Source organism: Porites lutea, chromosome 13 (genome assembly GCF_958299795.1).
Source record: "Porites lutea chromosome 13, jaPorLute2.1, whole genome shotgun sequence".
In the NCBI taxonomy this organism is placed as follows: Eukaryota; Metazoa; Cnidaria; class Anthozoa; order Scleractinia; family Poritidae; genus Porites; species Porites lutea.
This window is the reverse complement of record NC_133213.1, coordinates 18,205,019-18,222,323: the sequence shown is the minus strand read 5'-3', so window position 1 is coordinate 18,222,323 and position 17,305 is coordinate 18,205,019. Positions and strand designations below refer to the sequence as shown.

The 17,305-nt window shown below is 38.4% G+C and overlaps 3 protein-coding genes across 3 annotated transcripts in view; 1 reads left to right on the top strand and 2 right to left on the bottom strand.

The window, feature by feature from the left end:
- LOC140922705 (serine/threonine-protein kinase TBK1-like) overlaps positions 1–8,712 on the bottom strand; it is a 31,970-nt gene extending 23,258 nt beyond the window's left edge. Inside the window, exons 1-5 of the mRNA XM_073372711.1 lie at positions 8,586–8,712; positions 7,741–7,847; positions 7,309–7,449; positions 1,653–1,782; positions 696–786 (exon numbers count right to left, since the gene is read on the bottom strand). Of these exons, the coding sequence (XP_073228812.1) occupies positions 696–786; positions 1,653–1,782; positions 7,309–7,449; positions 7,741–7,833 (455 nt within the window). The 5' untranslated portion in view covers positions 7,834–7,847; positions 8,586–8,712. The remainder of the gene's footprint in view (positions 1–695; positions 787–1,652; positions 1,783–7,308; positions 7,450–7,740; positions 7,848–8,585) is intronic.
- Positions 8,713–11,279: 2,567 nt separating this feature from the next.
- On the top strand, positions 11,280–12,144 carry LOC140923202 (C-signal-like). Its single transcript, XM_073373281.1, has one exon. It carries the CDS (start codon positions 11,318–11,320, stop codon positions 12,095–12,097), a length of 780 nt encoding a protein of 259 aa, XP_073229382.1. The 5' UTR covers positions 11,280–11,317; the 3' UTR covers positions 12,098–12,144.
- Positions 12,145–13,795: 1,651 nt separating this feature from the next.
- The window catches only part of LOC140923205 (exportin-T-like), a 148,736-nt gene continuing 145,226 nt past the window's right edge, over positions 13,796–17,305 (bottom strand). The window contains exons 51-55 of the mRNA XM_073373286.1: positions 16,941–17,056; positions 15,767–15,814; positions 15,612–15,683; positions 14,686–14,742; positions 13,796–14,565 (exon numbers count right to left, since the gene is read on the bottom strand). Of these exons, the coding sequence (XP_073229387.1) occupies positions 14,539–14,565; positions 14,686–14,742; positions 15,612–15,683; positions 15,767–15,814; positions 16,941–17,056 (320 nt within the window). The 3' untranslated portion in view covers positions 13,796–14,538. The remainder of the gene's footprint in view (positions 14,566–14,685; positions 14,743–15,611; positions 15,684–15,766; positions 15,815–16,940; positions 17,057–17,305) is intronic.

Sequence of the window (17,305 nt, the reverse complement as noted above, 5' to 3'; positions counted from 1 at the left end):
TTAGAAATATGGTCTTTCACTGTATATTTCTCGGGAAAAAGGCGATCATTATCACATAAACAGTTTTAAGCTTCACGTCTACGGCAAACGTCATATTCAAGTTGACAATTTCTTAAAATAGAAAATGAAGAGATAAAAACAGCTCAAAACGATTCTTGTGGATGACAAAATTACGTGAAACTACTAATTTATGTGTAGAAGTAATGAACAGTAAACGACAAGTATAGGGGAAATTTGGTCACGTGGTAAAAATTCGCGTTTTGCAGTTTGACGTAAACGTGATGAAATAGGGAGCCACCACCGGAAGTGAACTTTTTGCATCATTGGGCAGTGGTTTGGTTGAAACTTTCGGGTAAATCGTCTTCATAAGAGAAAAGAAACTTCGCAATACAAATTACGGGAGCTTACACAAAAACGTTTTTGAGGGACGCACGTCAACCGGAAGTGAGGCCTTCTCCCTCACTTCTGGTTGACGTGCGTCCCTCAAAAACGCGTTTGTGTAAGCTCCCGCATGAGTGACCAAAACCCCGCGTCCAGACACTGATGCAAACCGAGCTCGTTTTTCTGTTCCAGCTTGTACTGTCACGTAATATCTTCGCATTTAATCGTTGTACACGTAATTGTCAACTGTAGATGCAATTTCTTCTCAATGACATGATAAAATAGCTGGCTAAGAAATTTCTTGTTTCACTAACCTTCCATCTTCTTTTCCCACTCGCATAATATTCCCTGGCTTGAGGTCCCTATGAACAATTCCCTGCTCTCTTAAGTGTTTCATTCCTGCAACTGCGTGAGAACCAATGAACATGTCAACTCCAGAAAGTTGTTTCAAAACCGAATCCAAAAAAACAACAAACACAAACGAAAAATCTCCCGAAAACTAGTAATTATTCAAGACACCCTGTACATTTGCCTTTCTTTACTCCTTTTAGTTGACTCTCCATGAGACGGACACACGGCTAAAATTGCAGTGGCAGATCCAATTCCCCACCCCCCCCCCCCCCCCCCATCAGACCTGATGCTTCCTTGAGACTGCAAGGATCGTATATCACTTTTTGACTGGCTGATTTTTAAGGAATCGCGCGTTGAATTTTGCCCCTGGTGGGAGGGGGTGTGGGGGAGAAGTAATTTGCCACAAGTTCAACAGTCCTCTCTGAACCAAATTTTGGACCGCCTCAATCAGAAATTCCTGGATCCGCCCCTGAATTTCCACCTGGAGTTGCATATTTCTTCCAAGCACTTTTTTTTTGGGGGGGGGGGGGGGGGAGGGGCGGGCTTAATAGAGAAGGGCGGCTTAAAAGAGAGGGGGAGGCTTATTTCATTTAGCAAAATGCATCAACGGGAGCAAGGTTTCTCGAGGACGGACTTGTGGTTACCGGGCGCTATACTGCTTTTTCTAACAATAAGAATTTCCTCCTCTGAAAAGGGGAGGCTTATTAGAGAGGGGGGGGGAGGGGCTTAATAGAGGATTTACGGAAAGTCACCTTAGTTGACACTCTAGAAGACAGTCAGGTAATAATCAAGTAATAATAATAGTTATTAGTCATGTAATAATCATACAATAATAATAATAACAATAACAATAATAATTATTATCATTAGGGTGACAATGTAAACAAAATCCTCATGTGGCTTCTTGGCAGTGTACTAACCAACATCTTTAACAACTTGTTTGAATTCCTCCTCTTGAAAACCATATGCATTGGTAGGATTTTCAAGCATGGTAAAGAGGCTCCCACCAGAACACAGCTCCATTACAATGATTTCATTCTGGGTCCTCAGCTGTGGAAATCATTTCATTAGGAAATTTAAAATACAAGCAATAGACTGAGGAAGCTTATGAAAAAACTTTTTTGCACTGCTTCAGTGCAATACCATCTACTTCCTCTTATAAGCTCCTCTATACATATAGGCGATCATTTATAGGCCTATCTAACTGTCAGCAAAAACATACATCCGATTATACCCCCTCCCCCCCCCTCCCCAGTGTGCGAAGAAAGTCTTTTCTGATGGTCTGGGGCAAGTGGATTTTGCAATCTGGCTAGTCAATTCCGTCCGTAACTAGTAAAAGTGGGCAAGTAAAGTTTTTTTGGGAAATCTGAATAAACAATGAACTGTAATCAATACTGCAACTTGCCTGAATGGCAAGCTGTTAAAACTCCAATAAAGTCCCTGTCCAAATGTATTGAAATGCATTTGATTTATTATGACATTTTTTAAGGTTATTATTTCACTTAATATTCCAGTTATAAGCCTCCTGCGATATGAGCCTCACCATTTGTAAGCCCTCCTAAACCCATTCCGAAGATGTTTAAGCCCAGGGCTGCAGTAACAGGTGGATGTTGGAGGCAAGATGCAAGAACCTGTTCGCATTTTCCTGCCATTAACAACTGCATTTCTAGGTGGAGGTGGGTGCCCAGGATGTCCAGGGGATTACACCTTTGGCACAGCCAGCCCCTAGACAGAGTTACTCCCCCATGGCTGGCAAACTCGCACCCTCCAGCCATGAGCCCCCACGCCAATGGAACCAGGTACCTGTCACACTGATTTATCAGTGGAAGAATGGAGGGGGGGGGGGGGGGTGGGGATTGGGGTAAAAGAATGATCCAAAGGCTAAACATCCCGCCAAAATTGTTGGCCTAAATTACGAAGAAACAATGATTACACAAAAGCCAAGCGTAGCCAAAGACAACAAAGAAAGAAAACTGCTTGACCGAACAGCAAAAAACAGCGAGAATCAGAGTCCTGTTAAAAGAATGATCCAAAGGCTAAACAAAGAGAGTGGCTGCCAGGAAAACGTTGTACTGAGCACATAAAGGTGATGCATGCAAGGCTGACTGCGCTTGAGTCGCAGACCACCCTGTACTCCTTGTTGTTAACTGTGTTAAATACATATTTGTTTATAGTGGAATCCCACCTTCCCAGCAACATGTACAGTCCCTTTACACAGCCTACCTGTTATGTATTTATGTATGTATTGTTTTGAGACCAATTGTGGAAAACACTTTGTCATTTTTGTATCCAAACTTGTTAATGTAACTACTTGATCGGTAATAAAATTCCTGTTGGGTGCTACCATACTAACTGCTTTATTGTCTCTTAGGGTGCGTTCCTTTCGGTGAATCCAAAAACGGATTTTAGATCTAAGAACGGATTTCGCGTTCCTTTCGGCAAATCCAAATCCGGATTTTTGATCTGGTGAATCCTTTTTGAAAAAGGATCCATTGGATTTGAAATCCGAAGAATCCAAATCCAGATTAACGGATTAGTGATCTACGCTGTTCCATTCACAGTGGATCCGAAATTAGTCAGATGATCCAGCGGTATTTCTAGTTGAAGTATTCCCATAGAGGCCGTAGAGTTTCCTCGTTGCTGTCATTTGCCACAAAACATCTGAAAACATTAGAAGATTGTTCCTGGTACTTTAAAATATCCATATACTAACCATTTGTCTCTAAAGATTGCTTGAAATCAGAAATAAGTAGTAACAAATGAACTGCTATCTAACTACAAACTCGCTTGTAGACGCGACAGGCACTCGATCGAGTTACATAAAAAAATCTGAGCTATGGAACTGGATCAAACTGGCCGACATTCTTTAGATAATTTTCAATTTTTAATGTGCTTCTTTCTTTGTCTGTTTTGTATGTTCCATCGTCGCTATTCGAACTGCCGACCGCTAAATTCTGCACGGTATAATCGCATAATTTGTCAAACTGTAGAAAACACGTCATTTTTTGAGAGGCTGTCGTGCATAATTGCACGCGTTGGCGAAAGGTTACCAAGGTTACAAATCCAATTTCGGATTTCACGTTCCTTTCGACCGCGAAATCTGGTAAATCTAGGATCAAAAATCCGTTTTTGGATTCGCCGAAAGGAACACACCCTTAGTCTTTGCATTTTTCATTTAAGTGGTCACAATTGTTGACCTCAATCACAGTTCTTAAGAAAAAATATTGTCTTGGACAAAACTAGTTGCCTGATCCAAAATAATGAACATTTTGATATGAATTTTAATAAAATTCTAGAATCTGCCATTCCTCTCCTTTATGTGCACATTTACGGCAATAGAGTCAGACAACTAAATTTTGATACATCTTAACCCTTTAAGCTCCAATGGTGATCAATATCAATTTTCTCCCAACAATATCCATACCTTGTCAAGAGATGAGGTTATGAGAATTAATGAAATGATCACCTAAGAGAAAATACTTTGATCTTTTATCAAATTCTCTCAACTACCTCTTTAAGGAAATGTATGGAGATCAGTTTGGAGAATTTGTATGTGGATTGAACCCCCCTTTATGGACATCCGCTTAATACGGACCCCTGGTTATTACAACAGACAGTTTCCTTTGTCCCCGGGGAAAGTCCATACATTTTCTCTAAATCAAACCTGCTTAATACAGACACCCATTAATGCGGTCAACAGACACTTGCTTCTTGACCATCATAATCAGTTAATTTTACAATTCTCTCTCAGTCATTTTAGATTCTCATTAGATTGCAGTACATTATGCGTAGTTTAAATATTTTACTTATATTGTATAGGTAATTCTAATTACCGTGAAATTCCGAAAATAAGCCCCGGGGCTTATAGTTTTCAAAGGCCCTTTTTGAGGGGCTTATTTTATGAGGGGCTTATATTCGGAGGGGCTTATTTACGGAGGGAAATTTGCGTTTCAAAATCGATTGGGCTAGCTTGTAGTGGGACGGAAATTTACCATTTTTGCTTTGTTTTACTTTGTATTCGAGGGTAAATTCCAAGTACAAGCCCCCCGGGGGTCTTATATTAATTTGGAGGGGCGACTTAATGGAGGGTTTTTTGCGTTACGATTTTGGGGGGCTCTTTTTTGGAGAGACTTATACATGGAGGGGCTTATTTTTGGAATTTTATGGTACTTAATTATAAATTGTGTCCCCCAATTAGTATGGGGTTTTTCCCAAGCTATATGGCTCCCACACATTAACAAAGTTACCTATTTGTCTGCCTGTCTGTCTCTCTGTCTATCTTTCTATCTATCTAAAGAAAGTTAACCTTGCTAATGCAGACACTTCATTATCAACTGTATGTTGTAACAAAACCTTTCCTTCTTGAAGGTAAAAAAAGACTCAAGTTGAAAGCATGATGCTCCCATTGCTACAATACACCGGATAAGATGATTTGTAGATGTCAATTTCAGACTATTTTCAGGCACCAAACTAGTTATGTAGATTATGATTTAGATTGAGTAGTATATAGATGAGCATTTTTTGAGTGTTTCAGTGGAAGTAGTCCATGGACTAACGACTTTGTGAAAGTTACAGATGTTTAATTTGACTGTGCTAATGTGCTCTTTTATATAGATCTTTAGTATTTTGTTATAATAAAAGGTGTTTTTGACATCAAATAACATGAATACAGACTCTTTCTGTGGCCCCTTCAGTGTCCATATTGATGGGGTTTGATTCATTACAAAACTACTGAATCCATTTTATGGAACAGTGGTGGTCCTGTATGCATAACATATTTAACTTCACAGCTTAAATAAAACTGATTTTGTTTTGAGGCATGAAAACTATTTTAAACTCTCTCACACCCACCATTCCCAAATAAGCAGAATTCTTCTCAGCTGTTCTAGAAGGTTTAGCACCTTTGACTGATTTCTAATAAAAGCAAACAAAATGTGTCCGGGATATAAACACAGACCAAGAGGCTCCAAGGAAACAGATGTCTCTAGAATCATATTTCTTGGGAAACAGACAACTTCCTTTGTACTATTAGGAAGACAGATGCAAAAGACAATGGATAATGAAAAAATTCAATAAACTGAAAGTTGTTAGGCTCCTGAGGGTTCTATTTAATTAAAGAAAAGGAACCACAAAATTTGCCAAATATGTAAAAAGGGAAATTGCTATGTCTGTTGTGTTTAAGCAAACTGATTTGTCGTAGCTAGATATACATGTAAGTTCATTCCACAAAGACAATAACACTGTATGACATTGAAAGACAGCAGTAACATCTGAAGATATCATATATCAAAAACTATGGTGGATGTAACCAAGGGATCGTTGTGAATGGTGTGACAAGAGATATGGATTAGATCAGTGGATGCAGTTACCCATCAATTTCATTATTCTTTCAACAAAGTTATGTGCAGGGTAAAAATGTTGATCAACCAAACCAACCAAAACAGCTCTTTTCTCAATGGAACATGACCAAAGTAATAACGCCGTTGTGTCACAAAATCCTTGTCAATCTTTTCTTTCATTAAGTAGGCGCATTTTCTTATCTTTATGCGCAACTTAAGTAGGCCCCTAGGTTTATTTCCAGATGGTTACTGGGTAACAGACAATGAACAAAATTTTTGTGAGTTATGTGGAAGATGGTTGCTTTGGGCCCAAAAAAATAAGTATTGAGTTACAAGTTAAATGTGTGAAGTATTACCTTTTACACCAGGTTTAAGTAGGAATTTAAATTAACTCTTGACTTTAAATTTGATTAACACCTCAAACTATATATATAAGGTGTAAAACATCTTAAAATTTCTCTTGTCTCCCTCCTTAGCCTTATCCTTATAAGGCTAGACAATGAGGCAGAGGACAAAGGAACATGAAATGCTAACAAGTAATAACCTAAGGTCTTTCTGTGGTTAATTATTATTCTACTTCCTGCTTTATATTTATCGCTAAAATTAGGTCTGTCAGTCTGTACTCTTAAAATCAGTCATAACTAAAGCAAGTATTTCAATTCTATTCCTTCGCAGGTTTTCAGTAGAAATAACCATAAATTCATTGAAAATAAAATAACATTTAAAATGCTCTGAGCCAAACGAAATCTTCCAATCTTAATTTTTTATCTTTTTAAGTTCTGTGACGTCAGGGGAATCCCCAAACTTCACGCACCATATCCAATCAAAACATTGCTCATCATAACACTGCGTATAAATTTTCTGCACAGATGATCGTCATAAGAAGGTTTTTACTTGTGTGAGAGGGGATATAATTTTTGTATTTATAGCAAAATATAATATTTTTGCCCCCCAAGGAGAACGAGGATGATAAGAACGACTTCAGTATCCTTCACAGTGAAACATCTAAATCCGCAAAAACATACTTTTGCCTAAACCTTTCGCCTTCGATCTCAAAATCTTACAGATGTTTTTTGTTGCTCGTATAAGCCACAAACAGTAATAAAAACATGTTGAATCGGACCCTCATAACCCGAAAAATCCGACTGTTATAAATTATAGTGTTGTATTCTCGCCAAAGAATATTTATTTCCTGCCGAACTAAGAGACCGTAACATCGAGAAGTAAAAGATCTTACCTCAGTTTCCGAGGCATAAATCTTGACGATGTTTTCATGATTAAGTTTCGCGAGGACTTCGAATTCTCTTCTGCGAACATCGAAGGGTCGCATCATACCCAGATTGTTTGAGACTTTGATCGCAAAAGCATCACCAGTTTTCTAAGAAGGAAAACAGAACATGGAATGTGAGTAAAGTTGAAACGTCAACAAAACTTAAAAACGTAGAGTGGTGAATTTAACAGCACTAGCCGATCGAGAATCAGAACCACATTCAAGCAACTTTCTTTGGCCAATTCATTATTAAACAATCCAACAAGATAGCTCCATAGCTTTCATTTAGGTTGTCACACTAAATCTACAGACGTAGCCATTAATTATATTACGTATTTTAAAGCAAAGAGGAATATTTAATAGGAAAGAAGTTTCGCCGTTCGATCGAAAATACATTACCTTGTGTCTTCCTCTGTACACTGCTCCGGTAGCTCCTTGTCCCATCACATCTTTTATATTCCAAATGTAGGTGGCACTGCTTCTGATCTCCATGGTAATATGATCGCCTATTTATAAAATTCCACGAAATGTTTTAATACAGGCGCAAACAGCTCGCAACCTGACGACTTTGAGGAGGTCAATTTCTCAGAATTCGATCGATTTCGAAAGGCGTTGAGTTCGTTCGACGTTTGCCTTTCGTTTCTTTCAACACTTTTCATACTTTACGATTCAATACATAAAATATGGCATTATATATGTTGTTCAAGTTCCCGTCGTGAACGCCTAGCTTAACTGTAGTATCAGTCTGCTGTGGTATTAATGTTTACATATGTAGATCAGACACTAATCACGCAACGATCATACGACCGTCACGCAACGTTTGTCTTCGGGGGAGGGGAGGGGTAAGTGAGGTTAACGCGGTTAACGCGTGGGTCGGTTAAAAATCTGTCGAATCGGCACATCGTTTGATCCCTCAAACACACGTGTAAGCATTTGTTTCCGAGTAAATTATTTTTTCAGTTAACCGTAGTATATCGTAGGCTTAAAAAAAATCCCCGAATGCGTGCAAACTACCTAGTAAAAAACTTGTAAAATTCCTATGATGTTGACGAGTATGGGAACCAGACTGGATGAAAAAATACGCAGAAAACTATACAATTTCTTATTCGCTCATTGCTAATGAATGGCAATTTTCAGTATCGAGGCATATTACCTATTTAGTACTACCAGGAATACTACAAAAGTTTTTTACTTACTGAATTGCTGAATATTGAAAGTTTTTGAGAGCTTTTTAAGTGACTTACCAGTTCAGTTCTTTACTAGAATTAAAGAAGTGTCCTCATGTCATGAAAAGGTTCTAAAAAAGGCTCTGTTTAGATATTGCGTCGTTGTTCAACAATTGATACCCGTGACTCTGCAAATAGTTGTGTAATGTCGAGTTAAACTGGTATTGGCCTAAAAGGAAAGGACAAACAAAGAGTCATTGAAACCATCACATCACTGCTTAAACCTATCTGATACAAATCTTACAGAGTTTCGATAGTAATTTCAATCTACTTGTACGCAACGGAAAAAAAGTTGCCTTAAAAATTTCCAGGATGTCATTACCTACTGTAAAGTTACACAAGAGAAAAGTCCTGTTTTCTATCGTTTGTGAAAGATGTCAAACTTTGATCAACTTTCTCCCGCAGTCAGCGGAAGTTATCACGCTTCCTTTTTTCCCTGTAGAACGTCACGGCTTTAAACCACTTTCCGCAAGCACTTGACCCGGGGACTGACGGCACTTGAATAATGCCCGGGGAGATGGGCACGCTTCGAATTGGTAGAGCCACTAAAAGGTCTGTGAACAGACTATGGGGCTATTTAGACGGAGGAAGGAAGATCCAAGCTCCAGGAAGACCCTCGAAGGCGGACCATCCTAGCACCATATGTTTTCTGTATTCAGTTTACTTGCAAAAAGTTGTACTTGTCCCTAGTAGCGATAGAATCTTTCTTCCTAGCTAATAGGTAGGAAGATCCTAGCACCGTGTAAACTGCTTTCGCAAGGAAGATCCAAGTACTAGGGACAAACCACACAAAAAAGCAGATCATTCAGTGGGTCAGTAATCTTAATTCCTCAGGGGCGGATCCAGGATTTTTTTTAGGAGGGGATGCACTCGTCTCTTGCTCTACTTCAACACCAATAAACCACATAGTTTTTTTTTTGCAGAATACCAGTTGTATTAGGAAACCGCAGGTCATCTCAGGGGGGGGGGGTGCGCACCCCCTGCACCCTCCCCCTAGATCCGCCCCTGTTCCTTCTTTACTGTTAGACACGCGGACCGAAATTTCTGCATGTAAACCCAATGAAAAGTTATTGCGCCTTTTAGGATCTTCCTTATTCCAAGTAAACAGCCCCTATGTTGGTTAGCCTGTGAGCAAGCTCGCGAGGGGCACAGGGCGCTCGGGGGCCAATGGTGGTTGTCGTACTTTTAGTCTGAAACAGGGTATCCAGTAAGAAAACGGATATTTGGCCTACATGTAGCTTATTAGAAATCGGTTGCCAAACTGCACTAAACTGGGAACACCTTAGTGAGGAAGAGGGGCCTCGCTCGCCCAGTTATTCGCCTTTTCCCCCACCAAAGAGCCTAGTCCCACGCTAGAGCGTTGCTAAACACGATCAGAACGGCGGTAGACTTCAAAGTCAGTGGATCAATTTAGTCAAGAAATCAGAGCAATTTTACAATTCATTTCTTAATTCACCCAAAAAGATTAAAAAAGAGTGGTTCCTCAACCTCATGATTAATTTACAACTGAAAGCTTCTTTAAGGTTTTTGGAATAAAATTGTGAACGATCAAGCATAAAGCAGAAAAGAACGTGACTCATTTTTGTCATTTAACAAGTTACAACTTGTTTAGCTTCCCTCTTGACGAGATAAGCCGATAAATTTAACAATCAAATTTCACGTATGCAGGCCTCAAATATTCAGCATTGTATTAGATGTTGTTCAATGTTCTTCCCGCAACAGTCTCAACGTGTAATAAGTCGATCTGAACTTTCCTTGAATGGAGGCTGGTGTAAACATACAATCTAAAGATTATGACAAGCGAGAGCAGAAGTTTACAGCGTGTAAACAGGTGCGACACGTGCTAACACATGTGGCGTTGAGGTTGCATATGTTTATGCAAAATTTTGAGTGATAATGGTGAGTTTATACCTGGGAAAACCTTAATTAAAAACCTGCAAGTATAGAAGGTGCAGCCCATGATAACTACATGTAGAGTAGACGGTTTACAGTTCCCTATTTTTCTGTGAGATCGTCGGGACCGATCACCTACATTCCCCTCCTCTCCCCCAGCCACCGCTACAAACCCCGACGCCCATCCCCTCGGTACATTTGAAACTACAGTCGACTCGAACCTTCTAGGAGAATCGAAAAAAGTTCGAGTTATCGGGAGTTCGATACCATTGCTGTCTTTATATTTAGTCAACAGGTTTACTCCTGGCCACATGGCTGAAGCATGAATTTTTCATACGGGGCACGTTTTTCCAAGCGGCTTCACAAATCAGCACAAATCCATGAAAGAGCAATTTCAGTTTAATATTCAGCCTAACTGGGGTCATATCCCATACATTTCACTCTAACTGGGAGAAGAAAATAATTAGTTGCATCGGGGTGTTCGTTTGTGTATTAGTTCGTTGTACACACCACTGCACTGCCATTCAGGTAATTTTAACCTCAGCTTACCTTAATTCTGCTCAGTTGTCTGGTATTTCGTCTACAGAAGAATCATAGTATTACTATCATCCTTTCTGTTAGTTTGTCTTGCTTAAACTGTTTCAGTTGTGACTTCCTAGAGGGTTTTGCCCCAACTAAAAAGAGCGAAATTACAGTTGACTTCAAGTTTCGCGCCTGAAATATTTCACTTTCGACAGTCTTTTGTCACGCAGTCTTCTCGTCATCATTCTTCTCTCGCACTTCGCATCATCGGTTACGTAATACGCCTGTCACCTTTTGCCACCTAAACTTGCACGAGTTCGAAAAGGACCCAAAAAATGTTTAGAAACGCTTTAATTCAAGGAGCTAGTCGCGGTATAGGACTACAGATGTGTCGATACTTGCTTTCCAGACACACTAATGTAATAGCAACGTGCAGGGACCCTGCAAAAGCATTGGATTTGACCCGACTCCAACATGAGCATGGCGACATGTTGACTGTCTTCCGTGTTGATGTCCAAGACGAAGCTCAAATTAAAGAGTTGTCGGCTCAAGTTGGTGATACAAAGCTGGATTTGTTGATAAACTGCGCCGGAATACTCCATCCAAGCGGAAAGGGAGAAACTAGCTTAAGAGAAGTTAATTCACAAGATATGAGCGCCACAATAGCTACGAACACTTTGGGGCCGTTGTTGATGGCGAAGTATTTCAGTTCCAATCTTGCCAAGAAGAAGTCCGAGAATGGTACCGAGAAAGCCGGCAAAGGAAGTAAAAATAAGGAGGCGGCCGGTGTTCTTGTCAATATGTCAGCCAGAGTTGGATCAATTTCTGACAATGGCCTTGGCGGATGGTACAGTTATAGGATGTCAAAAGCTGCTCTCAATATGGCGACTAAAAATCTTAGCATAGAGCTAGGAAGGAAACAAGTGATTTGTGTCTCTTTACATCCCGGCACGGTGAACACTGATCTATCCAGTCGTTACCTCAAGAATGTCGACCCTGCTAAAGTTTTCACTCCCGAGTTTTCAGTAGATTGCCTAATGAACATTATCAATGGACTAGAATTGAAGGACAATGGGAAATTTTTTGCTTGGGATGGAGAGGAAATTCCTTGGTGAAAAAAGGTATAGGAACAAGTCTGAGATATTCTACTTTTTGCTCAAATTAAGAAACTAGTAGTAACATTGGTTTAGGGGTGGGGTGGTTGGGACGTCTCCCAGAATCTTAAGCTGATCAAAAACAAAGTAGAAACAAACGTGTTCACAATAGACATCAGAAAATGAGTGAAGAGGAAAATATAGTTAATTTCAAGTGCAATTTGTGTTTGATTTATTAACACTCCTTTTCTTCCTTGACCCTTTTAATCCCATTTCATGAAGTCTTACATGGTGTTACTAACTTTTGAGTCTGCATTTGAATGGCGAGTTTATTTTTCATACCCAGTACCTACGCAGGTGAACCCCTCTTTACCGACACCCACTTAATACAGGCACCTTATTATTAGAATGTTTTCTTTGTCCCAGGGAAAGCCCTAACATTAATGTAGACGATGGACACTTGTTTCTTGCCCGATCAGCAGGTTCTCATAGTTAGTTAGCCTCACTTATAGGGACACTGTATGGTGAACTGTGTGCCTTAATAGGCCCACCCTTTTTAAGGTAAAATTAAAACCTGAGCGCTACAGTACACTGGAAAGGATGAAATTATTGTGCTCAAAGTAATGTATAAATCAGGGGCACCAAATGACTGTTTTTTGGTAAAAAAGCAAATATTTCCTAGAATTTTCTATTACTTGAGAAAGGCTAAAAATTTCTAGATCACCGTTCCATTCACGTACAATTTCGAAAGCTGATATATTTTTCCACGATTTTCTGAAGTTTAATTTTTTACATTTCACTGTCCAGGTTAGGCTATTTTTCGTACAAAAAGAAAACCTAAAAGTTTTGGATTCAAAAATATAATGGAGAGAGGAATCAGAAAAATTTCCACTTTTGTAATATGCTAAATTGCATCTAAACCTTTTGGAAAAAACAATACTGAGGCTCCTGTAATTTCGAAAAGACTCAAGTTCCCCTAGGATGACCGATCAGGTACAATTTTATGGCACCACTTAGAATGCATTTCTAGAGATCTAAAAGTACTCTGTACAGCTTAAAGAGTGATAAATCAGCAATTTTCTAGTGTTTCCATGGATATAGTCCGTGCAATGGTGTCTTTTTGAAGTTTAGAGAGGTTTGTTTGATTTGACGATGTTTTTATTTCTTTAGTTGTTCAAATAAAAGCCGTATTTTTGACGTAAATAACAAGACCCACTCAATACACCCCAATAACATGGACACTGTCTCTCTCAAACTATTAATCTCACCAAAACGGCTTTGAAATGCTCCAGAAGCAAACACACGGTACTTGGGCACAACAAAAACAAAAGATGGGTCATTTTTATTTCGAATCTTTTCAAAAGGTATCATATAGGACATACAAACAACACCCATAGAGTGTGGATTACCAACGCTAAAATTAAATGTCACAGTATCATTTTACCAGAAAGAAGAATGTCTAGTTTGGAAGTTCATAGGACATTACAAAGCAAATTTACCCTCCACTTGAAGAAAATCATGGTCATTTGGCTAGAATCATGTCAAATAAATTTTATGCATGATTTGCATAATTAACACCTACATTTGAGTCTCCTACCACTGTTGGCATTTTTTTTAGTTTTCCACAACACAGCTACAGGCATTGAAATGAATGTTTTGGCTATGTTTAAGAAACCCTTATTTGAAGGGAAGTTTATAGACTTTTCACTCGCATCAGTAGAGAGAATGAACAACATTTTATTGTAAATTTATTTCCTTCAGTGTTTACTGACGGTCACTTTTGTTACTCGTAACTCTTGACTCACTAGCAACACTGATTTATAACAGTACAATTTGTTCTTTTTCCTGTTTTTCTTTATCCAAGGTAATAAATTAAGACAAGCAAACAAAAAAGAATTATAAAAAGAAATAAATTCTTGCTGAAAAATACAACTTAATATTAAAAAATATCCGTAGTTTTTTTTTGGTGTCTTGTTTCTGGTAATTCAGGTGAATGAGAGTGGTGTCTCATCGATTTAAACCAACCATTAAAATAGTTACAATATTACTGAGTTGAGCTGCGCCTTTGCGCTCCAAATTGACAATTTGAAGGAAAAACATAATCAACTTATTAGATCTTCGGATCTTCCTTTTTACAATAGACTTCACTCTATTCTTCAATTATTCTTTTTATATTACTTACGCAGAAGTTTCACTTTTTCTGTTTGTACACCAGTGTACTGCAGATATAACTTACATATATTAAGCAAACAGACTTCAATAACATTGACTTCTTATGATCTTAATTCACAGCCGGCATCCCGGCATAAAGTGCTGAGGCGTCAAAAACCATATCCTATTGCCATTTAAAATTGCATTATATTGCACCATACAGACAAATTGGAAACTTGCAAGTTTCCGTTTTAAATTCAAATTGTACATTTTTTCTTGCCCCTTCATACCAGTGTGAAGGGCTCCCTTTGTCACGTACGGAGGTTGCTGAAGAAGGCCTGCAACCACAAAAACATGTATTAACATCTAATGTGTGAATCTTAAATGACCAGGACTCCAAAGTTGATAACCTTTTCAGGATATCATTGATTGAACTTCACTGTGTTTACAAGCCTCACCTTCAAATAGCTCTTGAAAGTTTTCATGTCAGCATGTTGTAGAGCATTAGTGTACTCCTAAAAAATATATTTTTTATTGCTTACAACCGTACATATGAAAATAAACTACTACAATGCACAGCAAAGATAAAAAAAAGGAGTTACACCACTCTTTTCATTTTTGAACAAATAAACACCATCTAACAGTTAAGACTTAATGACTGATCTGGAGAAATATCCCAGTGTTTCATGAGGCAGAGCCAAAGAAAACAACAAGATTTGAGGGAAACAAAATTAACCCTTCCGAGGGGCCAGTGACCAATAACTTGTAAGTTCCTTGAAGATAAACTGCTTAGTGCACAACTTTGTGAACGTATAGCCTGCAGAACAGGCTTTATGATCCAAGTGAGGCGAAGGCAAAAACGAGTGCGAAGCATGAGATGAGAGGAGGAGAATTTTTTTTGTTTTTTCATTTTTTCTCCTCCCCTTGTCTTGCACTTCGCACTCGTTTTGCACTTCGCGCAAAATGCCACGTTCGCCTCGCTTGGCTCATAAAGCACCTGTTATGCAGGCTAATGAAAGTATATCTCAGAAAGTTGTCGATATTCGCAGGTAATCTCTGAGACCACCGACTTGGCAATATTGTCTGCTCAGAGACTTAGCGGAAGACAGTTTTATTGTTCAATGTCATGTGACCTTGAAGTAACTAGTGAGAGTGCATACTGTTGGAGAAAAAATAAGCTAAACAACAATTTATTACCTTTGTTGAATGTAGCACAAGCCCTGATCGAGTGCAGACAAACCACTGTATTATTTATGAGCGATTTAAAAAAGTGCCAAATATGAAAATAAAAAATTGCACACAGCAAAAAAATTCCCCTTAAAAATGGGCCTGTACACATGTACAGTTGTTTAATGTAAATTCATTCAATAAAATAGAACCATACCTGAATAAGCAAAGGGGCCAGGGTTAGTGTAGGAAGATACTTGTTTTGAAGGAAGTCTATAACTTCACCTCCCTATAATTGGGAATGACATCATTAAAATTTAAAGTTATTGCAAACAATCCAATAGAATATTTTCTCCAGGTGACATACCATACCTGCTTTTGAAAAATCGTTTTCTGTGTCAGAGCAATTTCTTGCAATGCCTAAACAGATTTCAAAGAGAATGTCCATATAAGTCAATATCACATGGTGTACCCTATAGTACCAGGAAGCCTACAGTGTATATGTCCCGACCCAGACTCTATAATATAGGCAGCTTCCCTTTCATTACCAATTTAAACATTTAATTTTGTAAATGATTTAGTTAGAATAGTGTCTATTATCTTAAATGCATTTTAAATTTCTCATATATTATTGTTGTATTATTATGTGGTTAATGGCAAAATAAATGAATGAATTATACTTTCATGTATCACATTTCATGCATTAACTTCTTTGATCTTGAAGACTCTTTAAAACTATTATTATTGATTTGTTACTTGTTATAATGACAAAAAGCCTGCATCCATGGTTGAAAACTCTTTCTCTAATTAGTTCTGGTCCAAATTTTTCCTAGGTTTAGTTTAGGAAATGTATAGAGATCAGTTTGGAGAATTTGTATGTGGATATATAGTGGGGCTTACAGGGTAAAGATGGAGAATATTACTCTTAGTGTCATTCCCAGAAGTGTCTGTCTCAGGGTGCTTTCCTAAAGTCAGAACTGGCCGGCTGGACTGTGGCCGGATCAGTCATTTTGAAAATGAAAAACCCTTTTTCCATGAGTTTGTAATGAAAAACCATCTCCTTCATACATACTGTTTAGGATTTGACCGATTTTGCTGGATGATATTAATTGGTATAGGTAATAGCATGATTTGTAGTGATATTTAGCATAAATACCACAAGCGATATTTTTAAATTGTTATACGTAATTTCACGAGCCGTTAGGCGAGTGTAATTTGAGACAATTTTGAAATATGCCAAATATCACATACAAATCATGCTATTATTTGTTTATACTACTACCCGCAAAAGGTTTGTAATTTTCACATGTAGGTATTTCAAATTAAGCTGAAATACCACTGCTCTAAGCCAATCAAATTGCAGAAATTTCTCATGTACTGGTATAAGAAGTGAGATTCTCATTACGATACGAATGGTCTGGCTAGTCAGTTCTGACAATATTAATGTAAAGCGCCCTTAGATAGAGTCGACTGTGACATGTAACCAAGTCACATAAACACAGTCATGCTTTGATATTGCAACTGCAACGAGACTGTTGTTCCATACCAGGATAGTTTGTGCATCGTTCATATCAAATGTGGGCTTCATTGGTGCCACAAAAGTTGCTGGAACAATATTTTTGTAGATGAACTCTCCAAAGCCATTCAGTCCATTACTTCCCCCTACAAAATTAACCAGCAGCTGGAACATAAGTTATAAGTTATAAAAAATTGTAACTCAAAGTTCCCTTTAATGTGGTACTACATTGCTTGATATATATTCAGGGTTTTCATTAATCATTCGTAGCTAGTAGCAGGCTAGTTGATAGATTGGAATGGTTATGAAACCCATCAGACCCCTTTGTAAAATGGTTTTGTGGACCTTAGACTACGAGCAGTCTCTCTTTTTTCTTGGTCCATCGAGCAAAACGC

Coding starts and splice junctions, on each gene's coding strand:
- LOC140923202 (XM_073373281.1), top strand. CDS start 11,318: ATGTTTAGAAACGCTTTAATTCAAGGAGCTAGTCGCGGTATAGGACTA.